Source organism: Mastomys coucha, unplaced genomic scaffold, assembly GCF_008632895.1.
Source record: "Mastomys coucha isolate ucsf_1 unplaced genomic scaffold, UCSF_Mcou_1 pScaffold1, whole genome shotgun sequence".
Lineage (NCBI taxonomy): Eukaryota > Metazoa > Chordata > Mammalia > Rodentia > Muridae > Mastomys > Mastomys coucha.
The window spans coordinates 82,315,853-82,337,577 of NW_022196891.1; the positions used below are offsets into that span (position 1 = coordinate 82,315,853).

The 21,725-nt window shown below is 44.9% G+C and overlaps 2 protein-coding genes across 3 annotated transcripts in view; one reads left to right on the forward strand and one right to left on the reverse strand.

Moving 5' to 3' along the window:
- The window catches only part of Iars2 (isoleucyl-tRNA synthetase 2, mitochondrial), a 45,032-nt gene extending 39,262 nt beyond the window's left edge, over positions 1-5,770 (reverse strand). The window contains exons 1-3 of the mRNA XM_031337886.1: positions 5,394-5,770; positions 3,914-4,036; positions 1,665-1,824 (exon numbers count right to left, since the gene is read on the reverse strand). Coding sequence (XP_031193746.1) covers positions 1,665-1,824; positions 3,914-4,036; positions 5,394-5,660 — 550 coding nt within the window. The 5' untranslated portion in view covers positions 5,661-5,770. The remainder of the gene's footprint in view (positions 1-1,664; positions 1,825-3,913; positions 4,037-5,393) is intronic.
- A 2,970-nt stretch (positions 5,771-8,740) lies between these two features.
- Bpnt1 (3'(2'), 5'-bisphosphate nucleotidase 1) overlaps positions 8,741-21,725 on the forward strand; it is a 24,150-nt gene continuing 11,165 nt past the window's right edge. For both annotated transcript variants that reach the window (XM_031337900.1, XM_031337909.1), the window contains exons 1-4: positions 8,741-8,843; positions 14,936-15,063; positions 16,769-16,873; positions 20,819-20,926. In XM_031337900.1, the coding sequence (XP_031193760.1) occupies positions 14,944-15,063; positions 16,769-16,873; positions 20,819-20,926 (333 nt within the window). In that variant the 5' untranslated portion in view covers positions 8,741-8,843; positions 14,936-14,943. The remainder of the gene's footprint in view (positions 8,844-14,935; positions 15,064-16,768; positions 16,874-20,818; positions 20,927-21,725) is intronic.

Sequence of the window (21,725 nt, forward strand, 5' to 3'; positions counted from 1 at the left end):
GAGAATTGGGTTCTGATGATGGCAAGTGACCTTGGTTTGTGTTGTTTATTTTCTTACGCTTGCCCCACGGCATCTGGTTACCTCTAGTGCTACCTGCCCTTGCTAAATCTGACTCGCTTTTTGTAGTCTTAAACACGGACTTTTCTAGAAGCTTCTCTAAGTGAAGGTGCTAGGCACCATTAGACTAGAAAATCCTTGCTGATCCGGGCTGGTGTGGCCTCCATCATGCTTTGGAGGGATTTTTCATCCTGACTATGGGAGTCCAGGAGAGAGCCATCACTCTCAGAAGGTGCAGTGCTGGGCACCGAACCAGGAGCGCAGGCATGCCAGGTAGCTACCCTTCCTACTGACCTACCCTCCCAGTCCTGTGAAGAACTCTCAGCGGGCATTATTTGAAAGCATTTGAAATCTAGAACAAGCTGTTTTTTTGTTTTGTTTTGTTTTGTTTTTTAATTAACTGGAATTTTGATGGGCAGTGGTGGTCCCAGCAGTCGAGGGAGAGACAGGCAGATCTGAGTTCAAACTCGTTCTACAAAGTGAGTTTCAGGCCAGCCAAGGCCACTCAGAGGAAGAAACACTGTCTCAAAAAACAAACAAAACCACAAAAACCTGAATCATATACTGTCTTTAGTATCTTCCAGACTATGAAGTTCATTCTTAAAATAAATATACTGGAAAATATCCCACATCATTCCTTATATTAATAGTAGTAGTGATATAGTGTGTGTGTGTGTGTGTGTGTGTGTGTGTGTGTGTGTGTGTGTGTATGTGTGTGTGTGTGTGTGTGTATGTGTGCATGCGCGTGCATGTACGTGCTATGTGCATGTTAACACAGTTGCATGTAGGGAAGTCAGAGAACAACTTTCTCCTTCCTGGTTGGGTTCTCTCCCTCAGCTTGGAGATCAATCTCAGGGGTTCCCCTACCCCCTCATCCTCCCCGTTGAGCCATCTCACTAGTCCTCCTCATTACTTCTTCATTCAGGAAATGGCCAGAGAATAATACTGTTGGTACAGCAAACGCCTAACTTTCCTCAGATAACAAGTCTAAAGGAACGGGAATGTGTTTCGGGAGGAAAACCACCTTCACGCACCTGGTGGTTCAGACGTCTGACCAGACAGATCTCCGCAGGGACTGACTGAGATCTGCGGGCTCTGCCTTGTTGTGTGGTTTTCACTTAGAGACAGAGCCTTGGACTAGAACCCAGGCTGACTGCAGACTCATGACACCGCTGACTCAGGCTCCTCATGCCTAGTTTTCAGGCAAGCACCACCACACCCAGATTTAAGACATATGTATTTTGGAACTGACTTCCAGTTCTATGCCTGATTTTAGGCAGTGAGCTCCACCCAGCGAGGTTAGAAACAGCAACTCAGGAACAATAAGATGCGAAACTGAAGGAACAGCTGGGACATTCCCAACACTGTTCCTCCAATCTCCAAATACCAAGTCTCACAAAAGTCATTTTTTAATAATCTGGGATTATATGGAGGCCCATGCTAACGATGCTGCCATTCAGAAGGCCAAGGCAGGAGGATGGAATTAAGGCTGTGAGGCAAACCTAGGATAAATAAGGGTCATCTAAGAGATCTATCTCACTGTCAGCAAGAGTCCCTCTGGCAGAGCCTGGTTTGAGAGGAAGGCTGTGAAAATGGAAAGAGCTTACCTTTCTCCCTGATCTCCATGGCTGAAAGAGTCTTCGAGTTTACACCAGGCTCGGATAACACTTTCGTTTCAATGGGCAAGCCATGGCAATCCCAGCCAGGCACAAAGTGTACCTTGGAACCTCTCATCATATGGAATCGATTGACAATGTCTTTCAAAATCTGTAGGGATGAAAGTGCAGTCACCAGCAGAAGACACACAAGCTTATAATCTCACTCCTTCCAGAAATTTTTTTTTTTTTTTTTTGGTTTTTCGAGACAGGGTTTCTCTGTGTAGCCCCTGCTGTCCTGGAACTCACTCTGTAGACCAGGCTGGCCTCGAACTCAGAAATCTGCCTGCCTCTGCCTCCCAAGTGCTGGGATTAAAGGCGTGCGCCACCACTGCCCAGCCAGAAATACTATTTTGACAGCATCAAATTCGATTTTAAAGTATTTCCATAAAATAACACATTAAATCTACAAATTAACGTGCAACATTCACACAAAATAACAAATATTTGAATTTCATAATAATAATGCTATCGAGGTGGAAAAAAATCAAACAAGAGAATTATATATGTAAACCTTGATGCCCCACAGTTCATTATTTGTCAAGTTGGGGGAAAGTCTCAGCCCAGTCTACTTTTTTGGTTGTTTGTTTTTTCTGTATAACAGCCTTGGCTGTCTGGAACTCACTTTATAGACCATGCTGGCTTCAAACTCAGAGATCCACCTGCCACCTGCCTCTCTGACTCTCCAGTGCTGGAATTAAAGTCATATGCCGCCACACCAGCTTCCATTCTACCTTTTAGAGTAACACTTCTCACTTTCTAAATTCTTGACAATAAATACGCCAGTTAGAAATTTTTATTATGCTTATGGAAAAATTAACATAAATAAAGCAACATTAGCTGCTCAGGCCTGCTGGGCAGCATAGACCCCTGCAGAACGACACCGCACAAGGTAAACCTCACGCTCACTGTTTTGTACTAGGAAGGCCCTCAGTCAGTAGCAGCCTCAGCAGCAGGCACATCAATACCCAAGCCACCCTGCTTACACCATAGAAAGGAGCAGGCAGAAAGACTTAAAAATGGACTCTCAGCCAGGCCCAAGAACAGGGGTCTGTAATCAACCACAGCATCTACACAGGCACAGGCTAAAGGAGGAAGATTCCAAGTTCAATGCCTGCCTGAACTACAGTGACATCAAGGCCAGCCTGGACAACTGAGATTTTGTTTCAAAACAAAACAAAACAAAATAAAGAGGACTCGGCATCTGGCTCAGGAGTACTTCCCTTGCAGGCACACTGCTCCACTATTCAATTCCAATAAGGATAAGACGAAAAAAAATTCTGTGTCTGTGTGTATGCGTGTGTGTGTATGTACACATACAAATACAAAAGTACATATATATATATATATATATATATATATATATATATATATATAAAACTGTTACAGGGGGCTGCAGAGATGTCTCCGTGAACAGCACTGACTGCTCTCCAGAGAAGCTGGGCACCTATGGCAGCTCACAATATCTTTAACTCCAGTTACAGAGCATCTGCACGCTTTCTTCTAGCATCTGCAGGCATTAAGCATGCCAGTGGTGCACAAATGCACACACCCGCCAAGCACCCATACACATAAAGTAAAGTAAACCTTCGTTAGAAAGGCTCCACACTGACTCTTCCTCTAGCCTCTCCTGCCCAGTTTTGCTTCCTCCACAGCGATTAGCACTCTCTAGTGTGTTGCATGTTTCGCCCATTCATCTTTCCAAGTAGAGAGGAAGGAAGGCATATGACTTTGTACTTCACTACTGGAATACAGAAGAATGCCTGACACATAAACGGGAAGTATCAAATAAGATGGAATTTAAGTGTAAAGTAACAAAAGGCTGAAAGAAAACTCCAGCAATGTTAGTGTTCGTCAGTATCAGAACTGTGTGTGGCCACTAATGTGTTCAGTGAGAGCTGCAGATGCAGAGATGAGATGCAGGGGCAGGAGCTAATCGCCCGCGTGTTACATCCTGGGCTCCATCACAGACCCTACCACACATGTAAGATATATCTGGAACGCAGTTCACTGGAAGAATACTTACCTAGCATAAACGAGGCCCTGGGTTTGATTCCCAAGCACCACAAGAAACATAAACTCACTAGTAATTGATGTATTTACATAGGCCAATACAAGTTTACGTAATTATCATACACAAACAATATACACTCTTTTGCAAGGCATTTACTTCCAAGTTTTACAACCTAAATTCTAATTACCTTGTTTAGGGCATGTCCAACATGCGGGTCACCGTTTGCATAGGGAGGCCCATCATGAAGGCAAAATTCCGTCTTTACTTTTCTTTCTCTTTGCCAGGAATAAAGCTCTGAAAAGCCACATTTCTGTTTTATATAAGAAAAAAAGCCAATGTTTACATATCACATAAATACATGCTGTAGACTCTTATCAATACTTGGTCATCATTTATCCCATTCCAATCCATTCAGCCCAGAAATATAACTGGAAAACTTTCTGGAATGAACTAGAATTCTCTTAACACTTTCCGTAGTCTTCATTTGTTTATTTTTAAGATTTTCTTTATTTTATTTATATGAGAACACTGTATCTGTCTTCAAACACACCAGAAGAGGGCATCAGATCCCATTACAGATGGTTGTGAGCTCCATGTGGTTGCTGGGAATTGAACTCAGAACCTCTGCAGAGCAGTCAGTGCTCTTAACCACTAAGTCATCTCTCCAGCCCTTCAGGAGTTTTCAAAAACCCCCAACAATACTTCAGATTAAAGTGTAATCTTTTAAGTGGCATGGCGGCTCTAAAATCTTGGCAAGTCTCTCAGTATTCAGTGCCTCAATCCTAGCTGAAAGACCTGTCCATTGCGCTGTCCAGCCCACTCTGCCACCCAAAACACACTGGTAATTTATTCTTGCTATTCTTTGGCCTCGATACTTCCCTAAATCCAAAGAATACTCAGGCTAACACTATTCACTTAGGCAGTATTCCTGATTATCAGGAATATTTTAAATACTCTAGTGTACGGACACTAACAAGTGAATCTCAGACGTTAGCAAATTCAGCATGATATAGGAGACAGATACAGACTACATAGGGGACCCAGAAAAGGGCGGCTACTATGTCCTACAAAGGAATCATGACTCCTGTGAAAAACCTAAACATGTGGTTCAACTTCCCTTCTTCGGTAATACTTTTATTATTTTTTAAGTTTAGCTTTTATGTTTCTCTTGTTTGTTTGTTTGTTTGTTTGTTTTTCGAGACAGGGTTTCTCTGTGTAGCCCTGGCTGTCCTGGAACTCACTGTGTAGACCAGGCTGGCCTCGAACTCAAATCCGCCTGCCTCTGCCTCCTAAGTGCTGGGATTAAAGCTTTTATGTTTTATTATTTGTGTGTGGTGCCTGCGAGCGCAGGTGCCTGCAGAGGTCAGAGGCGTTGGGATCTCCTGGAGTTGGAGTTATACAGATAGTTGTGAACGGCCAGACTTGTGTGCTGGGAACCGAACGCGGATCCTCTCCAGCCCACACTTGAGTTTTTATGCTCACAGGCTCACGGCTGGCTACTTTCTGACAAGTGACCGGGTGGGGAGGAGCGCCGAGCCGCCTCGCGTGGCGCGGACGTCGGAAGGTTGCTCTGTGACCCCCAGGAACCCGCCTGGGGACCCCAGCGGCCCGGAGGGTTCCCGCAGAGCTGGCCCGCCCCGCCCTGCTCGGGTGGCCGCGTCCGGTACCTGCTGGATCTCCAGCTCCATGTCGGACTGCTGGCGGCCCAGCAGCTTCATCGGGAAGCCGGTCTGCGGCAGCAGCACAGTGTCACGGTATCGGCCGCTTTTCGCGCTGCTCGGCGAGCTGTCCGCCCCGGCCACTGAGCGGACCACGAGCCTCCTCGTCACCCCCAGACACCCCAGGCGGCTGGGGAAACGGGCGGGCCCCCATAAGCTCCCAGCCGCGCCGAGCGCCGCCGCCCCGGACCCGCGAGGGCGCAGCCCCCAAAGCATGGTGGACGACCCGGGCGGACCCCTCCGCACGCGGCCCACGGCAGCCGCCCGGGATCTAAATGCAGGGACCCCTTGAAGAGTTGGGCGGCGAGGAACTGCGCACGCGCTCGGGGGCGGAAGGGGCGGGGCCGGGGCGGGGCGGGGCCTTCCGGCTTGGAAGTCTCAAGCTCTACAGGTATTCCGTGAAGTCTAGCGGGAGTAGAGAGCGGTGTTTACCATCACTCGGCTTTCCCCAGTCAGATACATCTAATTAACTTGTCCAGGATCATAAACATAAGTAGCAAAGCTAAATCCGTGCAGTGGTGGCGCAGGGGATTAATCTCAGCACATGGTGACAGAGCCAGTCGGATCTCCGAGTTCGAGGCCAGCCTGTCTACAAGAGTCTACAGGACAGCCCCGGCTACACGGGTTTACAACTGTCATTTTACCATTGCTATGCTACACTTTAACAACAACAACAAAAAAAATGTGTAAAAAGTGGCTACAGACAAGATAAAGGAGGGGCAGGTGAAAGGTAAGCACAGACAATTCATAAAAAATATAGCCAGTGAATGCAAAAATATGCACACCTCGGGCTGGCGAGATGGTTCAGCAGTTAAGAGCCCTGACTGCTCTCTCAAAGGTCCTGAGTTCAAATCCCAGCAACCACATGGTGGCTCACAACCATCCGTAATGAGATCTGATGCCCTCTTCTGGGGTGTCTGAAGACAGCTACAGTGTACTTACATATAATAGTAAATAAATCTTTAAAAAAATATATATGCTCACCTTTGGGAGCCAGGATGACACCGAGTCGTCTAATAGATTAGAACAAACATGGAGATCGGTAACAAGTATTGGGACAGTGGAAACGGACTGCCGGAGGTAGTATACAGCGTGTATTGCCTTTCTTCTCATTTCCATGCGTGTGTGCGTGTGTACGTGTGTGTGTGTGTGTGTGTGTGTGTGTGTGTGTGTGTGTGTGTGTGTGTGTATGCTTATTTGATGTGTGGGCGTGCATGTGTGTGTGTATGTGGAAGTCCTAGACTGATGGTGGGCGTTATCTTCTGTACCTCTTCCACCTCATTCAAGGGATTAGAGTCTCTCAAAGAAACGAAGAGCTGGCCCATATAGTTAAAAGTCTCTCTAAGCAGCTAGCTCAGGGAATGTGGGTCTTCCGCTCCTGGAATTATACGCGGTGTTTTTTTGTACCACTATCTCCCCCGCTCTGTAGTGAATGACAATATTTAGAATGCTGTTCTCTGAACTGCACTTTCCCGTCTGGGAGCCTGACCGACAGCTGTCATCTCACAGCAGCAGGAAGAAAACCCTACCCCCAAAGTCTTCAGAACGTCTGTCTAGCTGCATCCAATCAACTCGGCTGTTTTCTGAGAAGATATGTAGCTGGTCTTAACTACTTTGTGGGTTCTTCTTTTCCTGTGCTTTATTCTCCCAGTTTCACCCCCTATCACTAGATAGGAGAAAAACAAGGATAGAGGGGAGAAAAAGAGATAGAGGACCTCCGCCCCCCATCTTATTTCTTCTTTGAGCACAAGTATGGCACCCCACCCCCACTCTTGGGCCTATAGCATTTATATAGCATCTGAAAAGTTATCAGAATTCGAAATATCACACAATCACAGAAATTATCTGCAGCTGGCAAAACCAGGCCTCTGCTAGGGCAAGAGGCAAATTGTAGGCTGCTTCGGACAGTCTGAAGCCGCCCCCATATCCCCACACCTAGGATCAAGGCAGAAACATATTACTTGTTTTTCAAAACAAACAAACAAAAACCAAAACTCCAAAATTCTCACTCCAAAGATACACGGTGAGCTCATGAAAGAGGCGTACAATACAGAGTGCTCATGGACTCTGCATCTCAGTGGCTAAGCTTATGTTCATGAGATTGTATCTGTCCTTTACTTAGGGCAATTGTTACACTGTTACAATGTAATTACAAAAGCCAATGAATGGATTTTTTTAAAAAAGATTTTTTAGATTTACTTATTTTATGTGTACGAGTGTTTGCCTGCATGTGTTATATGTGCACCATGTGTGTGTCTGGTGCTGGAAGATGTCAGGAGAGGCTGTTGGGGCACCAAGGAACTAGAGGTTTGGATAGGTGTGAGCCTCGGCGGTGAACCAAACCCCACCGCAGTCCTCTGGAACAACAAGTTCTCCAAGCTGCCTGCTGGGCCATCTCACCAGCATCCAGTGTATGGCTTTAAAGGGCATGTGTTATAGACTTTTTTTAAAAAAAGATTTTGAAAAAAGACTTATTATATGTAAGTACACTGCAACTGTCTTCAGACACACCAGAAGAGGGCATCATATCTCATTATGGAGATGGTTGTGAGCCACCATGTGGTTACCGGGATTTGAACTCAGGACCTTTGGAAGAGAAGTCAGTGCTCTTAACCACTGAGCCATCTCTCCAACCCCTGTTGTAGACATTTTTACCACACATAAAAGGTAGGTCTAAACTAGAGTAGAAGAAATAAAGAAGTCTCTTCCAATCATAGCTGTGTGTAATGGTGTGTGTGGACATTTATCGATGGTGAGAATAGAAGTGTGTGAGGGTTTATTTATGCCTAGGATCCCAGTACATTAAAAAAAAAAAAAAATGAGGTAGGACTGCCAAGAATTCGAGGGCAGCCTGAGTGAAAAGACACACACACATGTATATATACATATATGTATATATGTATGTACACATATATATGAATAAATGTTATGGTTTGCTTCTAATAACTAAGGCTTGGAAGTCGCAGAAAACGCATAAAAACAAAAATCTGTTCATTATCATCCTCAGAAAAGAACAGCAGGAGAATTTTTAAGAAAAAAAGTGTTGCTTTTATGAAAAGAATTCCATAAAAGCAAATCACTAAAAACCAAAGCCAAGCCCGCGTGGTGGCACCTGTGCAGTCGCAGCTAAGTCAGAGAAGAAAACAAAAACAGTTTGGGTGAAGCAAGGATGCCCGGAGCCAGCACCCGGGAAGGGCCCGGGACAGACAAGCGGCCAAACGCTCAGAAACGCGTTTCCCGGCCGCTCGGAGCGCGCGGGGCTGTGTGCGCCTGCGCCGACCTCGCGCACGCGCAGCTGCGGTCCTCCGCTCCACAGTGGACCGGCGGACTTGGAGGTGGCCGGGTGCGGGACAGCGAGCCACCAGGCCGGACAGCGCTTAGGGGACGCCAGGCTTGAGTGTAAGTTTCTCCGCCGGCAGGGCAGAGCCTCAGGCGGCCCTAGTTTCTCGTTGTTCAGGTAGCTGCCCACCCCGGCACAGAGGAGAGGAGAGCCGGGGGTTCTAGTCCCGAGCACCCCTTTCGGGTACACTGCTTCTAGTTCAGACGCGACTGGACGGTTGAGTGGCCACACGGGGTTGTCTATCAGCACCCTTTCTTTCACGCTGCAATAAACGACAGAGTTAAACCTGACTTTTGCATCCGAATTTTGAAACTTCTTGATAGCAGAGGTCCTTTCCGTTGTCATCTCTGCGCATCCGTAGGGTGTTGTGATTTATTTCACCGGGAGTCTAATAGCCGCGTCGAACGAGGTACACGTTTTGGTTTTGTTGCAGGGCTCCAAAGGAACACTTTTTTTCCCTTCGATCCCTGCAGACTGGGCAAATGCTTTCTTGAGCCAACCTTAATCACTTCTCGGGCTCTTAAGTTTACATTTCTTTTAAATTCAGTAGGTTGAGCATTTCGTGTATTTTAGTGATGAACACCTTTCTTTTTCCGGGAACTGCTTGTCAACTGTTCTTGTCCCAAACAAAACAGCTCAATTATTAGTGGATGATACAGGGCTTTCCCTCTCTGTTATCTGGTATGAACTGGCTTTGCTTGCGGCATTTTGGACATGTAGACGTTTTAATTTCTGTGTAAATCTGTTAATACACTTACTTTTATGTTTTAAAGGCCCTTTTCAAGTTTATGAAGCCATTCCTATACTTCCTGTAGTTTCTATCTTAATTTAAATCTACTAGAGTGATCGAGAAAAACTGTTAGGCTGGCTTCAAAACCAAGGTACTCTTACTTCAGCCCCCTGAGTTTGGGGATTATAGGAGTGTGCTTCCAGCCAGGACTTCCTGGAACATTAAATAATAACCACAAAACCTAGCATTGCGTGTGTGTGTGTGTGTGTGTGTGTGTGTGTGTGTGCATATGTGCGGTATGTGTAGTGTGTGTGTGTGTGTGTGTGCGGTGTGTGCGCATGTGTGTGGTGTGCGTGTGTGTGTGTGTGTGTGTGTGTGTGTGGTGTGTGTGCAGTGTGTGGTGTGTGTATGCGGTGTGCATGTGTGTGCGCATGTGTGTATGCAGTGTGCAGTGTGTGTGGTGTGTGTATGCGGTGTGCGTGTGTGTGCGCTTGTGTGTGCGATGTGTGCCCGCGCGCACAGTGTGTGTACATGTGTACATGTGCCACAGGTGGAGGATGGAGGGCTGTTTGCAGGAATCAGTTCTCTCCGTTCACTGTATATTTGAACTCAAGTTTTCAGGCTTAGTGGCTAGCACCTTTACCAACGAACCATTTTACCAGTTTCCCTGGAACATATTTTAATAAGAATGCAAGAAAGACCCAACTGTTGTTGATGCTTTCGCAGTTTCCGTTTGTGTACGAGTGACTTTCCTCCTTTTTCTTTCTTTCCTTTTTCCTCTCTCCTTTTTTCTTTTGAGACAGGATCTTGCTGTGTAGCCCACCTCAAATCCAGGCTCTTCCTGCTCCCCTCCCAAGTGCTAGGCGACTGTCCCTACATTCATCTGCTTCTTTCTTGGATTTAAAATACCACCCTTAGTAATATGTTTGGATTCATTTCTGGAATTTTACTAAGAGAGATTGTTCAGTTGGTAGTGTTTGCCTAGCATGCATGAGGCCCAGGGTTGTTCTATCTCTGTATTTGTGTGCATATATTACACATATACATATATTGTGTATATATATTATATATAATGCACAATATTATATATAATACATATATTACATATAATACATATATTGTGTATATATATATATACATGCCCATATATATATGTGTGTGTGTGTGTATGTATATATATACATATATATGTCATATTTATATGACTTTTTTGGAATTTAGGGTCTATGTGTACATACATGGGTGTTTGGAGAAAGTATCCACTCGGTAGCCACAGCTAGCCTGGAACTTACTATGTAACCACGGTTGATGTTTTACGCCCAGTCCTCCTGACTCAGCTTCCCAGGTGCAAGGACCAGAAGCAAGGTTGGCACGCCCAGCTGATTAGCTGATGATTACATTTTGATAGCTGCTAATGAGGGGATCTCTATTAATTGTTCAGAATTTGCACCATCATGCTCATTTCTATCTTTCCAAATACCTTGAACTTCAGCACTACTGAGCCAGGTTCCAGAGATAAGTTATTTTAATGGTTTTACTGGGAACACGTTGGACACTTTTGAATCCTAATCTGCATGCTCACCATCCTTATATGAATTAAAGATGAAGAACAAAAGAAGGTGTTGTTGTCACTGTTGATGATGGTAGTGGTGATGGCGATGGGCATGGCCGTGCTCCCCTCCTCCTCTCCCTCCTCTCCCCCTTCTTCCTCTTCCCGCTCCTACTGTGAGAAGCAACTCTGGTCATTTGAGCTTTGCTGTTTTTCCCTTGTTGCTGTTCCTTGTTTTTGTTTGCTTGCTTGTTTTGTCTTTACGCAGGGTCTTACTGTGTACACCTGGCTGGCGAGCACTTGGTTTCTGGCCCAGGCTGTTCTCAGCGGCCTCCTGAGTGGTCAGATCACAGGCACACACCACCATTTTCCACTTATGGTATTTTCTCTCCTTCTAGAGTGGTTGGCAGGTATTAGAAAGATTTCTCATGAGCATGGACGTTAAGTTAATTGCCTTTTTATTCGGTGTTTTCCATATTTTCTCTTAAGGCTCAAGCCCAGAATGAAATGCAGCAGAAGCTCTTTCCCGTCAGTCACTGTGTTCCTCCCTAGGGTCGGAATATCCTTTGTATCAGTTGCTTTCCTCACCATTGAGTAAAAAAGAAAAAAAGAAAAAAAAAAAACTCAGGGTGAAGGTGTTTATAATTTTGTCTCATGGTTTACTGGCATCTGGTGGGGAAAACATGGTGGCTGGCTCTTCATTCTTGGTGGTGGAAGCTTACATGTGGCTTCTTACATCTTGGTGGATCTGGAAGCAGAGAAATGGAGCAGGTGTCAGTGCTGGACCATAATGAAACCTTAAGGCCCACTGTCCAGCTAGCCACTTCCTCTAACTAGGCCCAGCTTCCCAAGGGTTCTACCCCAGTGTCCTAAAACAGCACCAGCATTTGGTGAGCAAGTATTCATTCAGACACATGGGCGCATGAGAGATAGTTACATACAAACCATGACACCCTTCTAAAAGATACAGTAGCCTTTTTAAAAATTATTTTAAGTTATGTGTTTTAGATTCTATGTATGTACCTGTGTATCTATATGTGGCAGTGTGCCTGTGTCTTAATTCTGGACAGCTAACTATTGGTCACAAGGTGGTCTTCAGTACTGCACATTAGTTTCAGTAACATTGTTTCTCTCCCTTTTAATAAAAGACTTATCAGACAGGCGGTGGTGGCACATGACTTTAATCCCAGTTCTCTGGAGGCAGGAGCAGGCAAATCTCTGTGTATCTGTATTTAGATATGTACTCATGAGTGCCGGTGCCCATGTGTGTGTCTGTATTTAGATATGTACTCATGAGTGCAGGTGCCCATGGGGGTCAGGAGAGGGCATCTGGTCCCTCGGAGCAGGAGGTGCTAGTGTTTGTGAGCAGCCCCATGTGGGTTGTGGGATATAACCTCTAGTCTCCTATAAGAACATCTTAACCCTTGAGTCATCTCTCCAGCCCCTCTCCTTTTGTTTTTAACGCTCCTGTGTATCCATACTGAATAGCCAGAACAAAGGGAACATTAGATATGCTTAGCTGGTGTTGTTGGATGCGTGTATCTGTAGTCAGTACCTTCCATGCAGTTTTTACTTCATAACCACAGCAACCCTGTATGAATATGTGGGTTTTCCCATTTCTAAGTTCATGGATTGAGAGTTGAAGTGACTCTCCTCCTAAAAGCCTTCAGCTAATGGATGGCAGGGTGTGGCCATGGAGACGCGACTCCAGAATCTCTGTCTTTAATGTTGCTTTTGAAAGGTCATGAAGAAGTAATGCTTCAGGTAAGACTCAGAGAGAAGATGGAAAGATGAAGGAATGTGTGATGTGAGCTGTTGTGAGGGAGTTAACTTAGTGGCTGCTTTGAGCCTTGTTCTTAAGCCACCCGTCACATGCAAAGGTAATTCCCACTTGGGTTCCTAGGGAAGACTGGCAGAAGTGGAAAGGCTAGTAAGAATCTCTTTCACACTTTTTTTTTTTAAAGATTTATTTATTTATGTTATGTATATGAGTACACTATAGCTGTCTTCAGACACACCAGAAGAGGGCATCAGATCCCATTACAGATGGTTGTGAGCCACCATGTGGTGCCTGGGAATTGAACTCAGGACCTCTGGAAGAGCAATCAGTGCTCTTAACCACTGAGTCATCTCTCCAGTCCTCTTTTACACATTTTATGTCATATTTTTTTCTTTTTCTTTATACCAAGAATCAAAATTGTATATATTTCTTTAAAAACTATGATAAGAAAAATATTAGGGCCAGGGGGTAGTAATATTTCTATTTTTATGTCTCACAAGCTGATGTTCTCTTTAAATTACAGTTTATAAACATAGTGCATTTATTAAAGAAGGTAGTGAGCAGGCAGCCTGGGAATTTTCCGTTGGAAGAAGGAAAGGCTGCATATATCTGGCAAGCTTAGGAGGAAATGGATTAACTTTGCCTGAAGCCTGACAAGGCTCAAATGATTAGTGAATAGGCTCAAGAGTGAATGATATGTATGGGAAACTATAGCAAGAGAATTGCTTCTCTGTCACCACTCCCACAGTTAAACTCTCAACGGTTAGGCATTCACTGAGTGTAGCTCAGTGAGAAAGAACTTGACTGGGAAGGCCTCTGGTGTGATTTCCCAGCATTCCTCCTGCCCCCCAAAAGGTGCTGGGTGGGGTTAGTAACCCAGAACTACTTTATCAGTACAAAGTACATTAGATATGTGGGTGTTCACAGATAGAGAAGTTGGGGTAAAGCCAATGAAATATTTTTAATTGATTATAATTAAATGATAATTAATTAAGAGTTCATTCCTTAGTTAGTAATGATCACAACTTGCTTAATTCTACCTGCAGTACCTAGTATGTAAAGAAAATCACTATAGCTTGAGTACAGTATAAGAAAATACCCTAGGTATTCTGTACAGCTATTTGTCACAAGATGGTTTTCAGTACTGCACATTAGTTTTGGTTACATTGTTTCTCTCCCTTTAAAAAAAAAAAAAAAGATTTATGAGACAGGCAGTGGTGGTGCACAATTTTAATCCCAGTACTCTGGAGGCAGGAACAGGGAAATCTCTTGAGTTTGAGGCCTGCCTTGTCTACAGAGTGAGTCACAGTGAGTTCCAGGACAGCCAGGGCTCCTCAGAGGAACTCTGTCTCGAAAAACCTACAAAAAAAAAAAAAGAAAGAAAGAAAGAAAAGAAAGGAAGGAAGGAAGAAAGAAAAGAGAAGAGAAGAGAAAAGAGAGAAAAAGATGTCTGCTAAGCCCTCAATGGCCCCAGTGGGCCCTTCAGATTGTCCTGTACATTTTCTGTTGAAGCCAGTCATGTTGACACATACTTGTTAGGCCTGCCTGGACTAAATAGTGAGACTGTCACATAAGTGGAGTGAAGAGGCCCAGCAGGAGGCAGGGCCAGTTGGATCTCTGAATTCAAAGCCACCTGGTCTACACAGGGCACTCTCACCTGCCAGGGTTAAACAGTTTGCACACCGGACCTTGAGTGAGTGTTCTTCTCCTGAGAGCCCTTCTCTAGCTTACCCTTCTCGTGCACTTCTTGAGCACTAGTGTTCAAAGCCTCAGCATAGCACATCAAGGCTGGATATATTTTAATTTTAGCTCCTAAGACTTCCATACCTCACACTCAAAACTCCTTCACCTGCTGAGTTCAATTCTCCAGGCTTTGAAAGGCTTTGTGGACTATGAAAGAGAGTGACGGTTTAAGAGTTCATTCTGAAACTGTGCCTTTTCCAAGTCATTTTAGTATGTATTTACTAAAGAACCTGTACAGTTAGTTGAGGCAGCCCCAAGTGTTCAGTTAATATGTGTTGGCTTGAATTCGGTTCGTGGAAACTAGTCGCTGGTCTCTAAAGTAACAAAACACTGTTCTTTTTCCCTTCAGGGTTTATCATGGCTTCCAGCCACACTGTGTTGATGCGGCTCGTAGCCTCAGCATATTCCATCGCTCAGAAGGCAGGAACCATAGTCAGGTGTGTCATTGCTGAAGGAGACCTGGACATCGTGCAGAAGGTACTGCAAATCCTGTCCGTTTCTGCAATCATGTTTATTCTTCACAGTAGGTAAAGAAATTCATAGTCTACAACAACTAACAGTTACAGTAACGGAAACCACAAGATCCTTAGTTTGGATTTGTGCTTTGAAAGTAACTCCAGACTTTATCCAAGGTCTTCGTATGTAGGACTGGGTCTCTTGACTGAACTTTACCTCCAGAACAGATCCTAACCTATTTCATACAAAACCCTGCAACCTTAGAACATGTGACATGTTTGTAAAAATCCATGTTTGGGTAAGTATTTCTTATTTCATCCCAGCACTTGGGAGATGAAAGCAAGAGGTTCAGAAGTTCAAGGCCAGCCTGAGCTATGTGAGACCCTGCTTCAAGTCCACCTGCATTCTCACTCCCCTCACCCCCAAGATCAGGATGTCAAAGAGCATCTTCAATATCCAGTGTAAACTGAGCAGGGCATAGAGTCAGCGATTGATCACTCAATAGACTTTTCTCTAAGGGAGCAAAGCTTGATTCTCCGGGGCTGGCGCTCTCCGTGACCAGTGAGAGACTCTTTGAACTCTTAGGGAGCTGAGGAGTAGGAAAAAAGACAAAAGATGGAAACAAATTAGACACATACATGCACAAACACACGCTTGGTGGATGAAACAAGACAAGCTCCAACAACTTCACACATACGTACGTACACGTTCACACATTGTGTGGATGGAATAAAGCTCCAACCAGTTTTACATACACACACACACACACATACACACATATATATTTACATATATATCCACATATATATTTACATATGTATATATGTATGTAAAATACATACATATTTATGTAAAATACATATATATGTATATGTATTTAGAAGTCCATGAGTTCTGAAGCTGTTTTGCTGTTCGTGCACAGCCCTCAACAGCAGGAATTCTTTCTAATACATTGAAGAGTCATCTTCGGGATGTCTCAAGTTACAAGGATGAGTGAGAGGAAGTTTATAGAGTTTTAGCTTCACTTTGAAACAGTATAAATCTTTTTCTTTTTATCTGGTTGTTTGGTTTTGGTTTTGAGACAGACTTTTGTTGTGCTGCATTGGCTGGCCTGGGATTCACTGTGTAGACCAGGCTGGCATTATAAAAAGCATATGGCACCACACTGGTGGTTTTTTATCTTTTAACTCATTTAAAGATGTCTAGAACCTTGTGAGTTTCTCAATTAGAAAAGAAAATATTCCAAATAATTTAAAAGCACCTTTGCCAACTTGAAGTGTTGTGGAGCTGGGAATGTAGTTCAGTGGTAGGTGCCTGCTCAGCATGTGTCAGGATGTGTCTGATCTCCATCAGCACACATGCGCATGCACACACACACACACACACACACACACACACACACACACCGTTTCTAAACTATGTTTATTGGTATACAATTTCACAGGTAGTGCAAGCTGATCTCAGATTCGTGGCTGTCCTCCTGCCTCAGCCTTCCATGTTCTGATATTACAGTCATGCAATACCATCCAGCTACACTTCTCAGTCCTAATTGCTGTTAACTCTCTGAGAAGCAGCGAGGGATATCACTAGTTGATTCATTTGGGGCTAAGCTCTGCGATCTAAAATCTGGAAATATAGTGTAAATTCTATGGGCTACGGTACACTTGGGAGTCAGAAGACTAACCATCCCTAATCGTATTCCTATTGAGATTTGCTTTTGTTACAGACCTCAGCCACTGACCTGCAGACCAAAGCAGACCGCTTGGTGCAGATGAGCATCTGCTCTTCCCTGGCGCGGAAATTCCCGAAGCTGACAATTATAGGAGAAGAGGTGAGAGGCGCCATGCCGTGTGTACTCATACCCGACCTGCCATGGAATCATATGTTATAGTTAGTCTTAGCATTGGTGCTACTGTTTGAACAAAGAGTGATCATGTTCCTTAGAGGAGATAATCTGACTTTATGATATTTTGGTCCACTTATAGGCCAAGTCTCCATTCCTAGTGATGGGAGCTATGGTCACCATTGTAATGAATATGCAGCTTTAAAACCATTAGATAGGACTGTGTGTGAGGCTCTAAGGTGGGAGATGTCTCAGTCATAAGACCATGTGGCTCACATATGTGAGGCCCTGGGTTTGAGCCCCTGCATCAGCAGTTACATATGAAGAGTCATCAAGGTTCTGGAACTCTGAGATGACTGGGCTTGGTTTGCTTGGCCACTTGTCCTTCATTTCAGAAATTGGACTGTATACTTATAACTGAACCAATAGAATATGTTTTGTTTTTGTTTTTTATTAAGTTAGTTCTTTGACAATTTAGTGCATGTATATAATACATTCTGATTACCCATCACCCATACTCTTGGATTCTCCTCCTTTCCTCTCTTACAAGCCTGGTGAACCTCAGAGGGGATGGTATAAATGTCTTAGAGCTGAGCAGTCAGCTTAAGTTTGTCTTATTAGGCAGTCATATATCTCTCCCTTCATCCTAGTTCACTAGGAAGAGAATCTTCCCTGATTAAGGCTAAGAGTGGGAATGGTACTAGGACAGTGGCACTAGGACAGTGGCCAGCAGCCTGCAGAGCACCTCTGGCACTAGGACAGTGGCCAGGAGGGAGAATGTGTCCAGGTCTGACTTCTCTGTCCCATGCTCCCAAAGTGTGTGGTGTCCTTAGCAGTAAGGTCTTTTCATCTAATGCTAGTGGGCAACCAAGAAAAATGACAAGTGCCTATATTGTCTTAGGGGTCAGTAGGGTCTCCCCGACCAACTTATATGGAGTTACCACACACACAACATTTGGGGTTTTTAATGAATCATAATTTTAAAGAGGAGCAGTTTCTAGTTATTTCCTTTCCAACTTAAAAAAAAGAAATGCATTCTAGCTATTGTGAATCAAGTGACAATCAACAGATAAGTTAGTTCCCAACAGTGAGTGTCAGGCCTCTGAGCATGTGGAAGACTGCGATAGCTGGCCATGTGCCAGAATAGCTGGGTCATGGGCTGGAATAGCTGGGCTACCATAGTGCTGTTCTTAGGGTTTTAAGGATTCTCCACACCAGTTTCCATATTGGCTGCACTGGTTTCCCACAGTGAACAAGTTCCTCTTTTTCCACATCCTCACCAGCCCCAACTGTCTTTTGGTTTCTTAAGGCTAGCCGATCTGACAGGACAAGATGAGATCTCAAAGCAGCTTTAATTTGTACTTCCTTTTGTGCCAGTGATGTTGAGTGATTTTATTTTTTCAATCCCATTACTTTTGAGAATTCTCTGTTCAGTTCTATAGCCCATTTTTGTTGTTATTTGTTGACACGTGGTCTCTCTATGTATCCCTAGCTGTGTAGACTAGAGTTACCTCAAAGCTACTTTTACCTCTCAGGTGCTGGGATTAAAGGCATGCAGATTTTTAAAGTTGTTATTATTTATTTACGAGTGTGTGTGTGTGTGTGTGTGTGTGTGTTATCTGATCTGTGGATGTGGATGGATGCTTCGCTTGTCTAGATAGCTCTGCTCCATATTTGAGCCATTTACCTGCGGTGGCCAGAAGAGGGCACCAGACCCCCTGGAACTGGAGTTACAGATGGTTGTGAGCTGCCTTGTGGGAGAGCAAGCTTGGGTCCTCTGGAAGAGCAGCCATTTTTCTTACTTCCATAGCCAGCTCTCCTCCTCCTGGAGTTGATTCTTGTTCAAGCCAGGAGAGAAGGGTCAAGTTTCCTTCTTCTACATGTAGACATCCAGTTTTCCCAACATCATTTTTTTGAGATGTTTTTACTTCCTGCATGTATTTTTGGTGTTTTTCAAAAATCAGGTGGCTCTAGTTGTATGGCATTAGTCCGGGGTTTCCATTCTGTTGCATTGATCTACACATTGGTTTTTGCGCCAGCACCATGTCCTTTGTTACCCTGGTTCTGTAGTATAATTTGAGACCAGATATGGTGATGCCTCTGGCAGTGTTATTTTGGCTCAGGATTTCTTTGACTGTCTGAGCCTTTTGTGTTTTACATCATTCACTATACCAATCCGTGAGCAGGGAGACCTCTCATCTAGGGAGGCCTCTCATCTAGGGAGACCTCTCATCTACTCCTCTCTGCCGTTTTTTCTTTCTTTAGAGTTTTTCGTCTTTTGAGACAGGGTCTCACTATGTAGTGTTGGCTGGCCAGCAACTCAGTATGTAGACCAGGCTGGCCACAAACTCACAGAGGTCTACCTGCCTCTGCCTCCTGAGTGCTGGGGTTTAAGGTGTGTGCCACTGGGCCTGGAATTTTCTGATTTCAAAGTTTTCATTGTAGAGGTACTTCACCTCCTTGCTTGGGTTTCCTCTGAGGCATTTTGTTTATTGAGGCTGCTATAAATGGGATTGTTTCTGATTTCTTCTTCAGCATATTTGCCATTGGTATAAAAAAGCATGTCATGTTTGTATCCTGACACTGCAGAAAGTGTTAGTAAATCTAGGAGCTTTCTGGTGGGACTTTAGGGCCTCCCATGTAGAGCATTGTATTCTCTGTAGAGAGGAACACGCCGACTTCATTTCCTAGCTATGTTCCCAGCTTGTTCTTAGGTTTTAGCTAAGCATCACTGATGGCCCTGCCTCGTTTCCCCTTTAATGGTGGTATTTGTTTGGCAGGGTCTCATTAGTTAGCCCAGGCTGGCCTTGACTTCTTCCTGCTTCATCCAACCAAGTGCTGGCATTACCAGTACACTGGACTCTATAAAAAGGGTTTTGTTTTTGTTTTTGTTTTTATGTTATTTTTTTCTCTGCACTCACATTACCCCTCTGTGGTGCTGGAGATCATACCCAGAGTCTCCTGTATGCTGAGCTGCATCCCAAGCCCCTGTGTAACTCAAAGCCAGGTTCATACACTACCTCAGCCTCCCAGCATTCCACAGGAAATTGGGGAAACAGAAATATGTAAAGGAAAATAGACTTATTTACAATTTTAGGTAAACAGGGGCGAGGAAAAAGGTTTTAGGTTCTGTAGGACAAAAATGAGGTCCTGCGTCCGCTCGGGGCTAGGGCTGCTAGGCAAGGCAGATGCAGGAAGTTTGACTGCATGCACCCCACAGAACCACTGGGTGGGCTTTGGGCTTGAGAAGCCACAGAAACCAGCTCTGGGGGTAGGAAAAGGCGCAGTCTGGGGTCTCTGAGGACCTGCCAATGTTGTGCTCCGACTCTCCGGCACCACAGACACAGCTGGGTTCTGGGGTCCTTGGGCCTCAAGGACCAGGTAACTGTGCCAGGTAACTGTGGGGGGGTGGAGTCCAGACATAATACCAGGAGCTTGGGGCATTGCCTGATGGTTACACACCTCTCTGCAGGGGGCTGTGGAAGATTATAGTTGCAATGGGAACCAGGGGCCCAGGAGGCATGGCTGAACACCTTCCATCCCTTAGGGTCACCAGAGTTACCGGCCTATGCTCGACCAGGGACCAGGCTGTCTGTGCACAGCTCACCAACCCACAGGGTTCCTTCTAGATATTCCTGAATCGGGGTTTCAATGTGGCCAGGACCCAGCTGTGAGTCTGTCATCACAACTGTGAGATTTCCTGTGAGGAGGCCCGTTCCTGCTGCTCGCACTTCAGCCTCAAGATGGAAGGAAGCTCCTGGGCAAGTCCTAGCTGATCACTTCATCTCTTCCAGCTCCTGCTAGTCTTTAAAAGCTCTCAACATAAGAGGCAAACACAAGTGGCTGGGCACCCAGTTGCTTCATATCCTGTTAGGGACACGATGCATTGTGGGAACAAACAGTTTCAGGAGTGTCACTTTGTCTCTGCTCCAGGACCTGCCTCCTGGGGAAGTGGATCAAGAGCTGATTGAAGACGGGCAGTGGGAGGAAATCCTGAAGCAGCCGTGCCCATCCCAGTACCAAGCTATCAAGGAGGAAGACGTAAGGTCCATCTGCATGCTTTGAACTCCTAGTCTGGGGCTGCTGCCACTGGGGGAAACACAGTTTGTTCATAAGACGGAAAGTGTGTGGTTATAAAATAGGAGCAGCCAGTCATTGAGTCTGCCAGAGCCAGTTAAAGTAGCAGGGACCCCATGGATGTGTGACCAAGCCTCAGCTCACTGCCTTCTGTAGTTCTCCTGTCTTCTGAAACCATTATTAAAAGTAGTTTTAATAAGAGTCTTCCCTCTTAGGTAGATTTGGTAAGAAAGCATTGTGTGGGTGGCGTGGCTGGTCATTTCTGAAAATCATACAGGTCTTGTCAGTTGGCAGTCAAGAGCACTGGCTGCTGTTGGTAAGGATCCAGGTTCTAATCCCAGCAACCACATTGGGTGGCTAGCAGCTGCCTGTTTTTCCAGCTCCAGGGATCCTGGTTTTAACTTACTCAACATTGCACTTACAGAATAATAACTCTGAGGGATAAATTCTGTTCTGTGGGGAAAAGGATAAAAGGATAACAAGACATGACATCAGAACCCACCCATGTACCGAGCGCATATGGGAGGATATTCTGAATTGTGTTAAGTCCTAAGCCAGAGGGGTTTCTCCTTTAGTCTAGCACCCAGTTTATAAGCCATTCCATTTCCTAGGTTTCTGTGAAACCTTAATCAGAGTGTACAGGCCAAGCATGTTGGCATGTACCTATAGTCCTGGCACTTGAGAAGCAGAAGCAAGTGGGTTTGTGAGTGAGTTCCAGGACACTCAGAGCTATGTAGAAAGTCCCTGTCTTAAAAACACGGGG